Genomic DNA, 20209 nt, shown 5'->3' on the forward strand with positions numbered 1-20209 from the left:
ATCTATTATTTTACAGTAAGAAATATTTCAAAACTTAAAATTTAAACAACTAGAAGAATGATGAAACCAAAGAAGTCAAGAAAGTACACTAGTTTGGGGGCAACAGTAGAGTCAAGTATTAAACACGTTAAAGTTGAGACATGTCAAAAATGTAGAGGTGTGTAGCACAGACCCATGGGAAAGAACAGAAGGCAACTAATGGAAAGAAATACCCGTTTCCATATGAAAATAGATAAAGCATTACTCTTTCCTCCTTCAATAAAGGGCTTGTAAAACATACTATGCACATTATTACTGCTATCTTTGATAATATCATAAGTTAGAGTTCAGATATTTTGCATTCTCATGCACTACTAAAGAGTAATTTGGTATTTTTAAGAAACTATACAACTGTCATTAACAAATGGAAGTATATATATGGAAAAAAATTAAGGAACTTTATTTCATATCACACATAAAAATTAGTTTTCCAGGTAGATTAATAAACTGAAATGGAAGTTCAAAACATACAAAACTAAACTACTGTTAAGAGATACATATTCAGGGGCGTCTGGGTGACTCAATCGGTTAAGCACCTGACTTCAGCTCAAGTCATGATCTCGCAGTTCATGGCTTTGAGTTCCACAATTAAGTGATATCATGACTGGAAAGCAATATTTAACACAATAGTAGAGACAAGCCTACATCAAGAAGGAAGTAAAAATTTTCACTGAGCATCTTGCTGACATCAAATAATAAAGTAGGTGCATCTCATCCACATTTCTCATCAGAAATAGTAAAACATGTCAGGATTAATACTAAATGCACCTATGATTTTTTAAAAAAGTTTTTCAAGGTTTGGGGCACCTGGGTGGCTCAGTTGGTTAAACGTCTGACTTCAGCTCAGGTCATGATCTCACAGTTCATGGCTTTGAGTCCCACATCGGGCTCTGTGCTGACAGCTCAGAGCCTGGAGCCTGGTTCAGATTCTGTATCTCTCTCTCTCTCCTCTCTCTCTCTCTCTCTCTCTCTCTGACCCTCCCCTGCTCATGCTGTCTCTCTCAGAAATAAATTTTTAAAAAAATAAATTTTTTTAAATAAAAAACTTTTTTTTAAGGTTTATTCATTTTTCAGGGAAAGAGAGAGACAGAGCATGTGTGGAGAGGGGCTGAAAGAAAGGAAGATACAGAATGCGAAGCAGGCTTCAGGCTCTGAGCTGTCAGCACAGAGCCCTATGTGGGGCTCGAACTCACAAGTGTGAGATCATGACCTGGGCTGAAGCTGGACGCTCAACTGACTAAGCCACCCAGGTGCCCCTAAATGCACCTATGATTAAAGAAGGTGCTAAGTTTTAGTTATTATTGGATATAGCATAAACTTAGAATATAAGAATGGTTATACTTGAAGATGAAGAAAAATGTAACTGGTTAAGAACATGTATATTTTGCAGCTGTAATGGATGCTGCCATTAATGGGCAGGGTCATTTCAGTTATAAATATTCAATGTATCTGCTTTTACATCACAGTTTATTTCCCATAGGCATTTTTTTTTCAATAGGTTCTTAGAGAATAGTTTCACCTTTCTATGTTTAATTTTGTTTAATCATCTACCACCTTTTAAGGACTGAATTATCTGTAAATTGATTAATGTAATCAGGTAAAAAATTACAATTCTTTGAATACAAATGTCTCCCACCATTAAAGTCGTTTTCCTTCTGTTCGATACTGTTTTTGTGGCTAAGACCCTTCTCACATACGGCAATAATACCAAGGTTCTATGCAGTAATCACTTCTTTCTCCTTTAACCTTAACTCTATCTGAAACTATTATAAAAGAAGGTAGAGTTTATTTATGTGCTGTAAATATTTTGACTTGGTTTTTAACATAATACTCAAATTGGTTTTTTTTCTCTCCCTTAGTGAAACTATTTTTAAAAATCCCCAAATGGACTTGTAGCTTTCTCTTATACTGCCACATTTGTAAGGCTAGATTTGCCCAGAATTTGCTCACCGACCTGACTACTAAAATGTACTATAATAACCTCTTTGTTTTTCCCATCCCAGTTGAAATCACCTTCTTCCCGATTCTTGTTAAGAAGCTCTTTCAAAGTATTTAGTAAAAAACTGGGATCTGTTCCAGGTTCTTCTTTCACCAAAGTTACACTAACTGGTCTGTGGATTATTCCATCAGCCTCAGCAACACCATTATTAGTCTGCCGCCCATCTAAAGAAACCGTTGATGCTGAGTAAATATTTCCTAAGTGATCCATTATGGGAAGCAAATATAATTCTGGTTGAAGAGCCTAAAACATATAGGAAATTTTTAAAAAATTAGTTTGTAATTTAAAAAACAGTAAATTAAAAACTTAGCGTTAAGTTTAAAATGTCACATTACATACATATGGAGGGGCAAATGACTTGAGTTTCAGTTCTGATTCTTGCTTTGCCTTCACCTAGAAACAATAAAAAGAGAAAAAAATACAGCTTTTGTATGTTTGCAATGATTTTTAATCCAACTTTTTTTTTTTTGTAGAAGGCACATATCTGTGACATAGAAATCAAACCTAAAAACTGATAACTAAGGCTAGAGTCTAGAAAATGTAGAATATAATCCTATTTCTATTCACTGCACAAAACATAAAAGAAAGTGCGTGTCATTTCGTGGTAATGACTATGGTTATCACCTGCATGGACTCATCATATGCCAAGCACTATTCTAAGTGCTTTACATGTAACAGCTCAGTTAATCTCCACAATTCCATGTGATAGGCACACATATTAGTTCACAAACAACAAGAGTAAGGCAAAGAGAAGTTAAATAACTTGCCCATGATTTTATAACTAGACGTTTCCAAGTTGGGACTTAAAACCAGGTAATCTGGCTTCAGAGTCCAATGTTGTAAACTTTATTTCCTAGTATATAACCCATGGAGTTTGTTTGTTATTCATCCAGCCACCCATCCATTCACTTAACAAATATGAGGGCATACTATGGGTCAGGCAGTATTCTCTACAGTAGAAGATACAATAGTAAACAAGGTGAAGTCCTTGCTTTCATGTAACTGCTATTCTACTTACGAGAACATGATTAAAGAAACATGATTTAGGAAAGTGCTATGTGATTTATGAAAACAAGAGTGATGGAATAGAGAGTAACATAAGAAAAAGAATATCTAAAAACTAGGTGGTCAGAGGAAGGCCTTTTGAAAAGATAATACTTGAGCTTCAGACCTGAATTATGAAAAGGGGAAGCAAGCTAATTGAAAGTCAAGGGGAAGTAATTTCCAGGCAAACTCAAAGACCATAAATCAGAATGAAGTTTGCTGTATTTGAGGACCAAACAAAAATTTTTGTGGTTGAAATGGAGAATCAAGGAGAAAAATAGCAGTAGATGAAATCTAGGAAGCGGTCTATTCCTTAGGCCCTCCTATCTCTGGCCTAACCACGGCAAAAGTCTCCTAGTTACAATCCCTGCCTCTAGTCTCTTAAGGCTCTCATCATGTCACCTTTTGATCAAAAACTCCAATGCTTCAGAAACAAACAAAACTCATTAATCTGGCATTCAAGACCTTCAACAAATGACTTTACAACCTGCTCTCTATTTCCTTTCATACCATGTTCCAATTAAAAAAAAAACAACACAACAAAACCCCACTATTTCTTAGTTGCCTACTTTTCCACTTCTCTGCTCATCCTATATTCTCTGCTCAGAAGGTTTTTCCCACCAACATTTTTGCAAGATCAAATATTTATCTTTCAAAATCCAAACTGAATGTCTCTTCTTTGTCAAAGTTCTCCATCTCCCTTCTTCTCCTGCTGGAAGTAATTCCTTTTTCTTCTGAATATACAAAATATGCTAATTTAATTTCTCTCCACTACTACACTGAATACTCTTTAAGGGCAGGATCCATATCCAATTATTTTTTCTCATTTATAGAAAAACATCAATAAATATTTGTTGAAAACAGTAAAATATTAGAAGGACTTTGGAAGTTCACTTAAATTACCTTTATTAAAGTCCCTTCCAACCTAAGATTCTGTGATTAATATTTTGTAATTTTAGATATCATGAAAAAGAAAAGTTATGAGAACTGCTTTTTCTTCTTTGAGAAAAACTTAAAGATGAGTAAATTAATAATCTGTCATACTGAATAGAACGCAAAAGACAAAAACTTCAAATCTAGCTGCTGATCCTGAGAATTCCACGTAGCAAATTCCTTAATAGTACTAATCTAGAGGGAAATGTCTATTTTTTTCTATTATCATTCATTATTTAATTGTTCAATAAACATTTAAATGTCTTTAGGAGCTAAACACCTTGTTAGGCACTGTATAAATACAATAGTGAATAAAATAAAGTCCTTGTTCACAGGGAGCTATAGTCTAAAGGCAGAGTCAGATATTAAATAATCACGTAAATAAATACATACTAATGACATAATATGTTAACCAGAGTGGAAAAAGAATATACTGCATTTTTGTTTAAAAATGGAAAGTCTTTTTATTTTTTAATTTTTTAAATTACTTTTTTAATGTTTTATTTATTTCTAAGAAAGAGAGAGAGAGAGAGAGAGAGAGAGAGAGACACAGAATCTGAAGCGGGCTCCAGGCACTGAGCGGTCAGCACAGAGCCCGATGCGGGGCTCAAACCCACCAACGGTGAGATCATGACTTGAGCCAAAGTCTGACGCTTAACCAGCTGAGCCACCCAGGTGCCCCTAAAAATGGAAAGTCTTGATAAAAAAATAAATAAATCTTACGTTGATATGAGAAACCAGAAACCTGAGATCCAATGGCTTGCAGGATTAAGAATTTCAGCTCAAGAGGGGCACCTGGGTGGCTCAGTCAGTTGGGCACCCAGCTTCAGCTCAGGTCATGATCTCACCACTCGTGGGTTCGAGCCCCGCATAGCTCTAAGAGAGTGCTGACAGCTCAGAGCTTGGAGCCTGCTTCAGATTCTGTGTCTCCCTCTCTCTCTGCTCTTCCCCCACTCACACTCTCTCTCTCAAAAATGAATAAATGTTAAAAAAATTTTTTAAAGAATTTCAGCTAAAGAAACTTTACTAAGAAACCCCTGCAAACAGAAACTGCAAACAGGACTGTTCAATAGATAATAGCTGAAACCCCCCAAAATATATGTGCATATGTTGGAGTCCTATCATTTCACACCAAATGAAGCTAGCTGTGGCCCAAACAATGAATTTCTATTTTTGTCCAGAACACAAGTACTTACTTAAAATGTTTTTAAACACTATCATTTAAATTTAAGAATACATATTACTTATATAATCACATTTTAACTTTGTCTTTTCTTCCCAAGGAAATGCACACCCATCATTTTAGTGTCCAATAATACACTACTAAGACCTCTTTTTTTTTTTTAATGTTTATTTTATTTTTGGGAGAGAGAGGGAGGGAGAGAGAGAATGAGTAGGGGAGGGGTAGAGAGAAAGGGGAACAGAAGTTCTGAAAAGGGCTCTAAGCTGAAGTAAGCCAGATGCAGGGCTTGCTCTGAACTCAGGAACCTTAAGATCACAAACTAAGCTGAAGTTGGTTGCTCAACCAACTGAGCCACCCAGGTGTTCCATGACCCATCATTTCTTAATGATCTATGTATTCAGCAATACTGCCATTTCATTATGATCGAGGTTACTTATCTCATGTTAAGAAGCTGAGTTGAGGGGCACCTGGGTGGCTCAGTCGGTTAAGCGTCCGACTTCAGCTCAGGTCATGATCTCATGGTTTCTGGGTTCGAGCCCCACGTTGGGCTCTGTGCTTACAGCTGAGCCTGGAGCCTATTTCAGAATCTGTGTCTCCCTCTCTCTCTGACCCTCTGCGGCTCGCTCTCTCTCTGTCTCTCTAACTAAATTTTTAAAAAAACATTAAAAAATCTAAAAAATAAAAAGCTGAGTTGATAAGCATTTAAGAAACATAATTTCTTAAGGTATGCTCTCTTTAATCAAAAGGAAAAAGGTAATTAAACTTACCACAGCTAAATTATTTCCAATGCATTTCAGAAATAAAAATTTTTCTGCAACAGCATCTTCACCAAGAAACTCACCAAGACGCTCTCTCAGGGCTTGTAAAGTAAGGTGTGGAGATACTCTGAAATATGACATTGCCTTATTATGTAGAATGAAATAGGTTTCAGCTATACTACAAATTTGATAACATTAGTCTAGCGATCTCAAACATAAACACTAATTCAATATATCATATATGGCTTAGTATGTTGTGTTTCTTTATTGCCTGTCACTTTGTAAAACTTCGGGAATTAAAAAAAAATATTATGCAGATGAATACTATTTATAAAAATCCTTTCTGTACTGAAAAGGAATTTTTAAAAAATCTTTGTTATGGAGCTTATACATATATTAAAGAATGCTTTACCCACAGATATTTGTTTTGGAAGTTTGACAAGATTGGCTGGTGCTTAAAAATTTCTTTAATGACCAAATGTCAGACTCTACATCTTTGCTCATTAGGGATACTTCATCACTCAACATCTAAAACTTAAAGCATCATTTATGCTATTGTTTTGAGTTCTTGTTTTTCTCGGATCTTATGGGAAACATTATGTAATTAATTCGTTCAACCAACAAGTATTTATTGAGCACCCACTATGTGTCAGACACTGTTCTAAGGATGGGAATATAGCAATCAACAAAAGAGATAAAAATCTCTGCCCTTAAAGACTTTACAGTCTAATGGTGGGAAAGAAAAAATTAACAAAATAAGAAAAATATTTATTTTTTATAAAAAAATAAGTCGTAAGGCATTGCTAAGTACGGTAGAGAAAAGTAAAGCAGGGAAGGGAGCATAGCTACAATTTAAAATATAGTGATCAGAGAAGCTCTAAACAAAAAAGTAATATTGGAGTAAAGACCTGAAGATGAGATACGATACATAAGGGCAGAAAGAGCATTCTAGATTAAGAGAACCGTTAAGTATAAGGGTCCTGAGGTAAGTCCATGTCTGATGTGTTCCAGAACAGAAAATAGACTAGTGTGCTTGAAGTGATGGGGAATATAAGGAATTGTGTCATGTATGCTTTTGTGAATGTGAAAATACACATACACATACATATAAATGTACATATACATATACTTATATTCTGTTTCTATTTTGAACCATTCAGTGAAAAAGTCATTGTAGATATACTGGTTTAACCACTATTCACAGCTTTTCAACAGGTTCTAACTTCAGATAATTTCTCTCTATATTCTTTTTGTCTGTAACCATAGTAATATATACCAGTTGTACTTTTTTTTCTGGGTGGCAGTGCTATGGCTAAGTGATATCTGTTCCTACAGTACTTATTAACTGTTATATAGCATTATTTATTGATAGTATTAAGTTAGAAAGTGGATCCATCACATGGACCAGAATTTTTCACTTATAACTTAAATTTCAAAAAAACCCTCATTTTTCTCTGCAGGAAAAAAAAAAGATTGCTTTATCAGGCATATTATAACATGACCACAAAATACTTGCCTTATAAATCCAGCTGAAATGAATTTGTTAACAACTTCTACTGAAATGGTATTTAGCTTATAGTTCCACGATCCTTCAGGGACATAAAAAACATGAAGTTCCACCAACTGAATAAATTGAGAAGACATCAGTTAAAGTAACTTTAAAATGAAAAAAATGAATTGATATCCTCTAGAATTTTAAAGTTAATAAACATAATTGAAATAAACATGTAATACATGTATCTTTCTGAACAAACAAAAAAGGAAACAAAGAGCCAAAATTCTAAGTTGGTGACTTGGCACTTAGAGCACATCTTCTCCTTAGAAACAATGTCATAGATGTGGTCTTAAGGCGCTCTAACACCTTTACCATACGGTGTTCTTTCTGTGGCTTGAAGTAAGAATAACAGTCCACCAAGATCAGTTTTCTCATTACCAACCTTTCCCTTTCCCTTGATTCCCACCTACTCAGTTCTGTTGTAGCGATCCTGTGGAATCCTTATACTTTACATTTGTCTCCCTAACATAGTTGTGATGATTGCTAGTTCTCAGCAAATGCAAAAGTGTGAATACTGTGGTCTGGGAAATATTTTTGTTTCCCAGGATTCTAGGAAGAACCTATTCCTGACAGTGATGGGGGAAGAAATGGTTGTTCTTATGTAGGGCATGTCTATCAGCTTAGTTTGTCTGTGCTTTTAATACCATTTTCTTGGGGCACCTGGGTGGCACAGTGGGTTAAGTGCCTCACTCCTGGTTAGGACTCAGGTCATAATCTCATGGGTTCCTGGGTTTGAGTCCCATATCCGGCTCCACATGGACAGTGTGGGGCCTGCTTAGGATTCTCTCCCACTCCCTCTCTCTCTGCCCCTCCCTAGCTCATGCGCTCTTTCAAAATAAAATAAACTTAAAAAAACTAATAAATACCATTTCCTTTTTTTTGTTTGTTCATTTTTGAGAGAGACAGAGAGCAAGTGGGGTAGGGGCAGAGAGGCGGGGAGACAAAGAATCCAAAGCAGGCTCCAGGCTCTGAGCTGTCAGCACAGAGCTCGACGTGGGACTCAAACTCGTGAGCCACAGATTATGACCTGAGCCAAAGTCAAACGCCCAACCAATTGAGCCACCCAGGTGCCCCAACACCGTCTTCTTTTCTAGTAATGTTTTGTTAAACCTTAATTAGAATCCATCTACTTACATGAATAGACTACCACAACAGAAACAGAACAATTATGGCAAATATAGCCTTATCTTTTAGTCTAATGAAGTTTGTTATTCATTGCCTATTAAAACTCAAATGACTGTACAGTATTAAATATATGAGTAAAACTTAAAAAATTTGATTATGACCTATCATTAATATTAGTAATTTTTATAGGGGATGAAATTGGTTTTTTAACTGAATGTTTTGCTCAAGTTGTCTTTATAGACCAAGTAAATTACTTCTATACATTTGATGTGTGTACAGATCTGATGTGAAGTTTGCCATATGCTGTATTTTGGACATCAGTGCATTTAAAAGATAATTCCCTAAGTAACTATTCATAGCTGACACTATACTATTTTTAAGTTTATTGATTTATTTTGAGAGAGAGAGTACAAGCAGGGCAGGAATAGAGAGAGAGGGAGAGAGAGAATCCCAAGCAGGCTCTGCACTAATAGTGGGCTCAAACTAATAGTTGGGCTCAAACTCACGAACTGTGAAATCATGGCATGAGCCCAAATCAAGAGCTGGACGCTTAACCAACTGAGCCACCCGGGCACCCCTACACTATACTAGTAATATTATAATATTTAATAGCTACAGAAATATTTGCAAAACCTTCAGAAGTTGTTAGTAAATATGACCTTATCCTTTATATAAATGCACTAATAGAAGAAAAAATATTTATTGAACTAAAACATTTTACTTTGTTTTTATAAACAAAGTAAATTCTGTCAATATTTTTATAATAATTCATGAACTATAATTCAAAGCGCCTGTATAGATTTAATTCCATAACTGAATAAGTAGGCAAAACAGAGAAAATATAGTTAATAAAACATTTCTTGGCCTTGGAAACATTTTGTGATGTAAAATAACTTACAGTAAAGTTGTGTTTATTTATTCCCTAAACATATTTACTGAAAGTCTACCATGTGGCAGTACTGTTCTAGGCATTCGGGATATGCAGTGACTAAGACAAAGATCCTTGCCTGTGCATAACTCTACCTTCTAATGAGATATCAGGACAAGAAGGGGGAAGCAAGTGAGGCACCCACCTCAGGTGCAAAATTTAAGGCTGCACCAAAACCTCAGTAATCAAGATAAATACAACACTAAAAAAAAAAAAAAGCAAAAAAAACAACTATTCAATACCAAAACTTTCATGATAAGCAAAATATCAAAAATTTAAATAAAGAGAGAAGTTAATACTACTATTAGAACCTGAGGCAAAAGGAAAACTATGAACCTCAATATTAAAAAAATACATTTCTGGGGGCTCATTTGGTTAAGTGTCAGACTCTTAGTTTGGGCTCAGGTCATGATCTCATGATTCGTGGGTTTGAGCCCTGCATTGGGCTTTGTGCTGACAGCTCAGAACCTGAAACCTGCTTCAGAGTCTATGTCTCTCTCTCTCTGTGCCCTTCCCCTGCCTGTGCTCTCTTTCTGTCTCTCAAAATTAATAAATGTCAAAAAAAAGCAAACATTTCTTAGGGTGCCCAGGTGGCTTACTCAGTTAAGCATCTGACTTCAGGTCAGCTCATGATCTCAAATTTCATGGGTTTGAGCTCCATGTTGGGCTCTGTGCTGACAGCTCAGAGCCTGAAGCCTGCTTCAGATTCTGTGTCTCCCTCTCTGCCTCTCTCCTGCTCATGCTCTATCAAAAATAAATAAAAGAAAAAACAGACAAAAAAATTTCTCAATGGTTAACTTTTTCCAGAATAACAAAGCAGTTGAAAAAATACTGAAAATTTTAAAAGTATACATTAAAACTCAACACTATTTTAGTGTTAAATACTCTATTTATATCAAAACATGAATGTATTATAATTTTACTTTCCTGGCTTTCATGAAAACAGCTTACCAATAATATTTTCATCAAAACTATTAACCATTAAAAATACATTATATTTATAGGCACATATTTTTGCCTTTTGCCTCAGGTTCCAAAATGACCTATCAGATTCTGTTTCTATTTAAAATGCTATTAGAATTTTTTTTGGCATAAATATTTCACTAAAAAAATCTTGTATTGAATTATTTTAATTGTGGAGGGTTTTTGAGGGGAGGCTTAAATTTTGCACCCAAGGCAAGTGACTCATTTGATTTAGACTAGATTCAGGCATGTGAGGGACATAAACAATAAATAGTAAATATAAAACACTGATAAATTATATGTACATTAGAAAGTGGTCAGTACTGAAAAAAAAAATAAGTAGAGCAGGATGAGGAAAACTGGGAGGATAAAAAAGGAAGTAGGTTTCAGGTTTTGGGTTTTTTTTTTTTTTAATTTGAGAGAGAGAGAATGAATATGAATGAATGAATCTCAAGCAGGCTCCATCACACAACTATGAGATCATGACCTGAGCCAAAATCAAGAGTTGGTTGCTCAACTGACTGAGCTACCCAGGCACCTCAGAAAAGGTGAGATTTACGCAGACTTCAGGTAAAGAAGAAATTAGCCAAGTGATGATGCAGAAGTAAAGAAATTCCAAGAAGAATTAAAGCAAAGGTCTTAAGGTAAGAAAGTGCTAGTGTGATTAAAGCCAAGAGACTGAGGGAGAGAGTGGTAAAAGATAAAGTAAGAAAGATGAGGAGAACAAGGAACAAATTAAATAGGATCTTCCAGGCCATTGTAAGGTCTTCATCTTTGAGAATGGGAAGCCAATACAGAGTTTTAATAGAAGTACATCTGAGATTCATTTTATATTGTTATTTTAATATAAAAAAATTCTAAACATACATACAAATAAAAGGAACAATACTATGAATACCCAAATACCTACTACTTTGATTCAAAAGTAAACATCGTGCCACATTTACTCTCCACCACCCCACCTCACCCCCGCCTTTATTTTTAAATAACTGCTACCTGCAGCACCTTTTTTGGATGTGTCTGATGTTTTGGAAGCTTGACTACCCTTCCCCTACAATCAGACCTTGAGAGCTTGTCTGGAGGTTCTAGCAGGGGACCAGACTACTCATATACCCTTTGACTGAAAAATGGTCATCCTTTATTGGGAAGGTCGTCCTCTTCAATCCAGCACACAATTTTTGGAGGGATACACATGGAGCTGTGAGGGAGAAAGGGGACTCACCTACCCAGCCAGATCAGTCAGATGAACCCTGGTGATCAATGGGGTGACAGATGTCACAACCAAATTATCCTCAACCAAATTATCCTCATACTCTAACTCCCTCTCTTAACAAACCATTCAAAGTAAATCAGATATCATGAAAATAAAATCCTAATGCTTTGACATCCACCTCCTAAAAACAAGGACTTGTCTAATATAACCACAGTACCACCTTCACATTTCAGAAAATTAACAGTTCCTTAATGTAAAATAATATCCATTCCACATTAAATTTCCTTAATTGTCCATTTGTCCTCAGAATATCTTTCAATCTAGAATCCAATCAAGGGTAACACATTACATTTGGTTTGTCTCATCTTTAAAAATCTTAATCTGCAAGATTTTTTCCTTTTTTAGCATAGTGTAGTTTCATTTTTTTAAATCTTTTTTTTTATCATGAAAAGTGTATCCTGTAATCTCCATCCCTGATTTTCCTCATTCTACCCCCTTTCCCATAACCATCAGTTTTCTATAGTTAAGAGTCTGTTTCTTGGTTTGTTTCTCTCTCCTTTTTTTTTCCTTTGCTTGTTTACTTTGTTTCTTAAATTGCACATACAAACTGCATCACGTGGTATTTGTCTTTGACTTATTGTGCTAAGCATTATACTCTCTAGCTCTATCCATGTTGTTGCAAATGGCAAGATTTCATTCTTTTTAATGGCAGTATTCCACTGTACGTATGTATGCACACATTGTAAATACAATTATTTCTATATATGTAAAACCATTTTTTTTATCCAATCACCTAATGATAGACACTTGGGCTGCTTCCATAGTTTGGCTATTGTAAATGATGTTGTAATAAACACAGGGGTGCATGTATCCCTTTGAATGACTGTTTTTGTATTCTTTGCATAAATACCCAGTAGTGAGATTGCTGGATTGAAGGGTAATTCTACTTTTAATTTTTTGAGGAATCTTCATAATGTTCTGCACAGTGGCTGCACCCATTTGCATTCCCACCAGCACTGCAAGAGGTTTCCTTCTTCTCCGCATCCTCTCCAACACTTGCTTTCTTGTGTTTTTTTATTTTAGCCATTCTGACAGTTATCAGGTAATACCTCATTGTAGTTTTGACTTGCATTTCCCTGATGATGAGTGATGTTGAGCATCCTTTCATACCTCTGTTGACCATTTGGATGTCTTCTGCCCATTTTTTATTAGATTGTTTGTTTTGGGGTATTGAGTCATAGTAGTTATTTATATATTTTGGATACTAACCCTTTACCAGATGTCATCTGCAAATATCTTTTCTCATTCCATAGAGTTTTGTTTTGTTAGGTGTTTCCTTCACTATGCAGAAGCTTTTTATTTTGATGTTCCCAATACATCTTTGTTTCCCTTGCCTGAGGAGACATGTCCAGAAAAATACTGCTACGGCTAATGTCAGAGAAATTACTGCCTGGGCTCTCTTCTGGGATTTTTATGGTCTCGGGTCTCATATTTAGGTCTTTAGTCCATTTTAAGTTTATTTTTTGTATGGTAAAAGAAAGTGATTCAGGTTCATTCTTTTCCATGTGGCTGTCCAGTTTTCCCAAACCATTTGTTGAAGAAACTGTTCTTTCACTAAATATTCACTTCTTTGTTGAAGATTAAGTAACCATATAATAATGGATATCTGGGTTTCCTGTTCTATTCCACTGATCTAGGTGTCTATTTTTAGGTCCATACCATACTGCTTTAATTACTACTTCTTTGTAACATGACTTGAAATCTGGAATTGTGCTTCCTCTAGTTTTGTTTTTGTTTCTCAAGATTGCTTTGGCTATTTGAGGACTTCTGTGGTTCCTTACAAATTTTAGGACTGTTTGTCCTAGTTCTGTGAAAAACACTATTGATGGGGCACCTAGGTGGCTCAGTTGATTGTGCACCTGACTCTTGGTTTCAGCTCAGGTCACTATCTCACAATCTGTGAGTTCAAACCCTGTGTTGGGCTCTGGGCTGGGGGCACAGAGACTGCTTAGGATTCTCTCTCATCTATCTGCCCCTCCCTCCTGCTCGCTCTTACTCCCTCTCTCAAAATAAATAAACATAAGCAAGAAACCATTTGAAAGGGGCTTATTAAAAATTGCTATTTGTATTCTGATGGGGGCTGTGTTAAATCTGTAGATTGCTTTAGGTAGTTTGGATATTTTAATAATATTTGCTCTTCTAACCTAGGAGCATGGGATGTCTTCATGTCTTCTTGAATTTCTTTTATCAGTGTTCCATGATTTTCACAGTACAGGTTTTTCACCTCTTTGCTTTAGTTTATTCCTAGATATTTCAGTGTTTTTGGTGCAACTGTATATGGGATTGTTTTCTTAATTTCACTTTCTGCTGCTTCATTAGTATACAAGAATGGAACAGATTTCTATACATTTATTTTGTATCCTGAGACTTTGTTGATTTATGACTTCTAGTAGTTTTTTTGGTGGAGTCTTTAGGGTTTTCATCTGCAAATAGTGAAAATTATGCTTCTTCCTTACCAATTTGGATGACTTTTATTTATGTTGTCTAATTGTTGTGGCCAGGACTTCCAGTACTATGTTGAATAAAAGTGGTGAGAATGGATTCCTTATCTTGTTCCTGATCTTAGGGGAAAAGCTCTCAGTTTTTCACCATTGAGTATGATGTTGGCTATAGGTTTTTCATATAAGGCCTTCATTATGTTGAGGTATGTACACTCTAAACCTACTTTGCAGGGAGTTTGTCGTGAATGGATCTTGTACTTTTTCAAATGCTTTTTCTGCATCTATTGAAATGATCATATGGTTTTACCCTCTCTTATTGATGTATCATGTTTACTGTTTTATGAATATTGAATCACTCTTGCGTGCCAGGAATAAATCCCACTTGATGGTGTTATATGATTTTTTTAAATGTACTGTTAGATTTAGTTTGCTAATAGTTTGTTGAGGATTTCTGCATCTATATTCATGAGATATATTGGCCTACAGTTCTTTTTTCCTGATGTCTATTTTGATATCAAGGTGATATTGGCTTCACGGAATGAATTTGGAAGTATTCCTTCCTCTTGTATTTTTTGAAATAGTCTGAGAAGAATAGGTATTAACTCCTTAAATGTTTGATAGAATTTGCCTGTGAAGCCATCAAGTCTTGGACTTTGTTTTTTGGGAGGTTTTTTTTTTTTTTTAATTTTTTTTATTGATTCAGTTTCATTGCTGTTAATGGATCTGGTCAAATTTTCTATTTTTTCCTGCTTTAGTTTTGGTAAGTTACATTTATAGAAATTTTCTCATTTAAGTTATCCAATTTGTTGGTGTATAGGTTTTCATAATATTATTACAAGTGTTTGTACTTCTATGGTATTGGTTGTTATTTCTCCTTTTTCATTAGTGATTTTGTTGATTTGGGTCCTCTCCTTTTTTAAAATCAATCTTGTTAGAGGTTTATCAATTTTGTTGGTCTTTTCAAAGAAATAGCTCCTGGTTTCATTGATCTATTCTATTGATTTTGATTTTATATCTTTTTCTTTCTTTGCTTGTGTCTACTAGATTATTAATATAAAAATGTTAAAAAGAAAAAAATTTCTTCTCTGTTATCAATTGGCTCTCATCCTTCCCTCTTGCCCACACAACTCCTGACCCATTTCCTCATGGCCAGTTCAAAACTGAGCCTGTTCACTGCCATTTTCACAGAAAACAACCAGTGCCAGGGATGCAGGGAAGAAGGTTAGATGAGGGTGAGAGTACTGTCCAGGTTCTACCCAAAGGTAGGCTGGGTGGAGATTTACAGAATTCCGATGAAAGGGCTGGTGGCCTCACAATGACACTGTCTAAAGTGGGCTGGAAAGGAGATAGGGCAGCCTGTCAGAAGCTTTAGAAGACATCTCATGGACTTGTGTCAAACCCAGAAAAACTGACACCAGGATGGAGAAACTAGGGAGGCTATCTTGCAGAAAGTTTCATAATTCTCCCACGTTGGGAGGTAGGAAAAGTCTAGAAGCCACCGAGTCTCGCTCGTTTTGGCAGAAAAATTTACTCTAGTGTTGGGAAGTCACAAAGCCATGGACACTGAGAGGCTATGTATGAAGGGATGCATAGTTTCACAAAACACAGTGGTCACAGACCAGAGAGCAGTGGAGATCATGCTACTGACACAGAAACTACAAAATCCAAAGGCAGGGAGAGTGGTTTTTCAGGGAGTAACTGCACCAGTCATCCATACTTGACCCTAGGTCAATCTGGTGAGTTTCACAGAGCAACTGGCAACTTTGGGGGTAAGGGCTGTCACATAAAAAGGACTTAAGCAGCTAGAAAGGTATGGTAGGAAACTGCTCCAGGGCTCTCAGGAGTTGAGGGCAGTATCAGAGGGTAGGTGGACAGATGCACAAGAAACAGCATCAAAGAGGTTACCTGATCAGCAGTCAGTTGGTGAGGGGGAAGAGGATCTAGGAGGCAGATGAAGGGACCAAAGATGGGGTCCTGAAGGCAAGTCTCTGGAGGCTGGATCAGGAGAAAGACCACACACTGGGCACAGTGATGAAACTCAACTCTGGAACCTAAATGGGGAGGTGACGAATGGGGGTGGGTGTCACTGACTGAGGGTGGTGGGTGAAACAGCCTCATAGGAGCCATCATAGGGCTACAGAGAAACACATGGCTGGTAGGTCACAGAGGGCTCCCTCCAGTCTGGATGGGAAGGCACAGTCTCACAGAGGAGGTCCATTGATGCCCAGATGGCCGAGGTCCTCATATTGACAGTGGCCCTTTTAGGCAAAGTGTCGGCAGACAGGGTGTTAGGATCTATCTTCCATAACTTGGGGGCCATCCTTGCGTGGGCAGGTATTTTTGATAAGAGACCAACTTTTGAGCCTTCAAGGATTTCTCTGCTCTTTGTGAAAGCCTCCCCTGAAAGGATCCCCATGGATTGGTCCAGGAAAAGGAGGTTCAGTATTGGTCCTCCACCAACCACAACCACATAGTCCACATCGGGGGCCTAGGTCTCCCCAGATTGGGCCTCTGCCCCAGGGAGGAGGTGGGAGACTCAGCAGTGGTGGAGTCATTTATCCCCTTGATCCTGGAGGACCTCTGTGAAGAGCTGACTTGGTCACCAAGCTTTCCATTGGCTACGGGGGTAGAACCCAGAAGGCTGGGTGGTCCAATAAGACTCCTATTCTCTTTATCTCCAGTCTCTTCCCACTCTGGCAGCAGGGCTGCTGCAGTGACAGCCACTGCTGCTGCTGCTTCTGCTTCTTTTATTTCAACATCATGGTTGCGGCAATGGCTGCCTATATCATTTATTCTGTTCTAATCTTTATTATTTCCTTGCTTTAGCGATGTTTGGGTTTTGTTCTTTATCTAGATCCTTTAGGTGTAAGGTTAGGTTGAGATTTTTCTTGCTTTTGAGGTAGGTCTGTATTGCTATGAACTTCCCTCTTAGGACCACTTTAGAGGCAGCCCAAAGATTTTGGACCATTGTCTTTTCAACTTTGTTTCCATGTAATTTTTGACTTCTTTAATTTCTTGGTTGATTCATTCATTATTTAGCAGCACACTATTTTAACCTCCAAGCATTTGCTGCTCTCTTTACAGATTTTTTTTCCTGTGGTTTTCTAATTTCAGAGCATTGTGATCAGAATAGATGCATGGTAGGACTTTGATTTTTTTAAATTTGTTGAGACATCTTTTGTGACTGAATATTTGATCTATTCTGGAGAGCGTTCTGTGTGCATTTGAAAAGACTGTGTACTCTGCTGTTTTAGGATAAATGTTCTGAATATATCTGTTAAATCCATCTGGTCCAGCATGTCATTCAAAGCCACTGTTCCTTTGTTGATTTCCTATTTGGATGGTTTGTCTGTTGATGTAAGCGGGATGTTAAAGTGCCCTACTATTATTGTATTATCAATTATTTCTTTTTTGTTTGTTATTAACTGTTTTATGAATTTCTGTGCTCCTATGTTGGGTACACAGATATTATTATATAGTGTTCTTCCTTATCACATTACAATTTTTGTTTTAAGTCTATTTTGTTCAATGTAAGTATTGTTACCCCAACTTGCTTTTGACGTCCATTTGCATGATACTTCTCCATCCCCTCACTTTCAACCTGTAGGTGTCTTTTGGTCTGAAATCAATCTCTTGTAGGCAGCATATTGATAGGTCTTGTTATTTTATCCACTGTGTCACTGTATGTCTTTTGATAAGAGCATTTAGTCCATTTGCATTCAAGGTAATTATTTATGGGTATGTATTTATCAACATTTTGTTATTTGTTTTATGGTTATTTCTAAATATTTTCTCTGATCCTTCTCTTGCTGTCTTTCATAGTGTGTTGGCATTCTTTAGTGATGGACTGGATTCCTTTCTCTTTATTCTTTGCATATGTATTACTGGCTTTTGATTTATGGTTACCATTAGTTTTGTATATAACATCTTCTGCATACAGTAGTCTATATCAAGTTGATGGCCACTTAAGTCAACCCATTTTTACCCCCTCACCCCGTTTTAGGTATATGGGGTCATATTTTACATGCTTTTTAAGTCCTTTGATAATATTTATAATATCAGTATTATAAAACAAATATTTTTACTGCTTTTGTGCTTTCTACAGTTCATACTCTCACTTATGGTCTTCCTTTTCCAGTCAAAGAGTCCACTTTAATATTCCTTGTAGGGCTGGTTTAGTGATTATGAACTCCATCAGATTTTGTCTGAGATACTCTCTCTCCTTTTATTCTGAATGATAGCTTTGCTGGATTGGATATTCTTGGTTGTAGATATTCCCTTTTACCACTTTGAATATATTATCCCACTCCCTTCTGGCTTACAAAACTTCTGCTCACAAATTCACTGATGGCTTTATGGGATTTCCCTTATATTTAATAGTCTTCCCCCCTCCTTTGTTGCTTTAACATTTTTTTATCACCACTTTTTGCCATTTTAATTACTATGTGTCTTGATGTGGAACCTTCTTGGGCTGAATTTTTGGAAGGTTCTCTGTGCCTCCTGGATCTGGACATCTGTTTCTCTCCTTAGAATAGGTAAGTTTTCAGCTACTATTTCTTCAAATAAATTTTCTACCCCCAATCTCTCTTCTTCTTCTGAAATCCCTATAATATGAATATTATTATGCTTGATGGAATCACTGAGTTCCCTTAGACTATTCTCAGTTTTCTTTCCTCTCCTTTGCTCAGCTTGGTTACTTTTCATTACTTGTCTTCCAGGTCACTAATTTGTTCCTCTGCTTCATCTAGCCTGGTATTTATTCCATCAAATGTATTTTTAATTTCATTTACTGTGTTCTTCATCTCTCTTTTTTTAATCTCCTTGTTAAGGGTCTCAGTGATGCCCTCTACTCTTTTCTCAAGTCTAGGAAGTATCTTTATGATCATTACTTTAAATTCTCTATCAAACATATTACTTTCATCTGTTTTGCTTTGGTTTCTCTTGGTGGCTTGTCTTGTTCTTTCATTTGGGAGATATTTCTGTCTCCTTATTTTGTCCCACTTTCAATGTCTGTTAGGAAAGTCAGCTACTTCTCTTGCTCTTAAAGTAATAGTCTTGTGAAGAAGAGGTCTTATAGTGCCCTCCAGTGCTGTGTCCCCTATTGCTCAGGGCCTGGTGTTTCAGGGAATGTTTCCTATGTGCATTGCATGTGCTCTGCTATTGAGTCTTGGCATATTTTTCCTTCAGTCCAGTTACCTACAGAGGATCTTTTTGCCGCTTGCGGTCCTCAGCAGGAGTGGCATAGATTTTAACAAGGTGTGTAGTAGTCTGCTTGTGAAATGGGATCTGCTCCTCCTGCTGCCAGAAGAGAGGCCCTGCAAAATGTACGTGTCAGCAGATTTGGTGTTGGCAGGGTTTGTGCCAGTCTTCTGGGGGCGAAATCTGCAGCGCCAGGACTGAGGTAGGTGTGACTGGGAAGGGCTGATCTGCCAAAGCATGAGGAGGCAGGGCTCAGTGCAAGCAAGTTAGGTAAGGAGCGTAGGTACCGCGGTGGTTCCCACAGGTGGCCACTATTTATTCAGGAGGGGGGCAGACAGGGAAGGGAAATGGTGCCTGCCAGCTCCTTTTCCTGGAGGCATCTCTTGGTGATCCCTATGTCTCTGGGCCACACTCTGTGATGACAAATCACTTTCCCTCCCACTTTCCCTGACATTTTTCAAACTGCTGGTTCTATCTTGTATCTGTATGGACTATTTGTAGTCCTCTTTATGGGCAGGAACTCCACTTTCTTCTCCCCTCTATACTCTCCCAGAGCCGAGTATGCCGATTTTTTAAGATTCCAGGTTTTAAGTCCCTCTGATTGTGAGAACTCAAGAAATTTAGCCCCTCTCATTTTCAAAGGCAAATATTATGAGGATTCATCCTCTCTGTTCATGGGTTCCCCAGTGTGAAAGTCTGTTTTCTGCCCTTCTCCACACCACTGGCTCCCTCCCCACCAAAGATGGCCACAGTCCCTTTTGCTTCCAGA

General features: G+C 37.0%; 1 protein-coding gene and 1 pseudogene across 2 annotated transcripts in view; both read right to left on the bottom strand.

Annotated features, from left to right (window-relative positions):
• The window catches only part of SPATA1 (spermatogenesis associated 1), a 51580-nt gene that overhangs the window by 20507 nt on the left and 10864 nt on the right, over positions 1-20209 (bottom strand). For both annotated transcript variants that reach the window (XM_039246903.1, XM_039246902.1), the window contains exons 3-6: positions 7473-7579; positions 5966-6083; positions 2378-2431; positions 2053-2281 (exon numbers count right to left, since the gene is read on the bottom strand). In XM_039246903.1, the coding sequence (XP_039102834.1) occupies positions 2053-2281; positions 2378-2431; positions 5966-6083; positions 7473-7579 (508 nt within the window). The remainder of the gene's footprint in view (positions 1-2052; positions 2282-2377; positions 2432-5965; positions 6084-7472; positions 7580-20209) is intronic.
• LOC120241641 lies at positions 16443-17000 on the bottom strand (annotated as a pseudogene).

The sequence above is a fragment of the Hyaena hyaena genome, unplaced genomic scaffold, assembly GCF_003009895.1.
Source record: "Hyaena hyaena isolate Hyena2069 unplaced genomic scaffold, ASM300989v1 scaffold_286, whole genome shotgun sequence".
NCBI classification, from domain to species: Eukaryota; Metazoa; Chordata; class Mammalia; order Carnivora; family Hyaenidae; genus Hyaena; species Hyaena hyaena.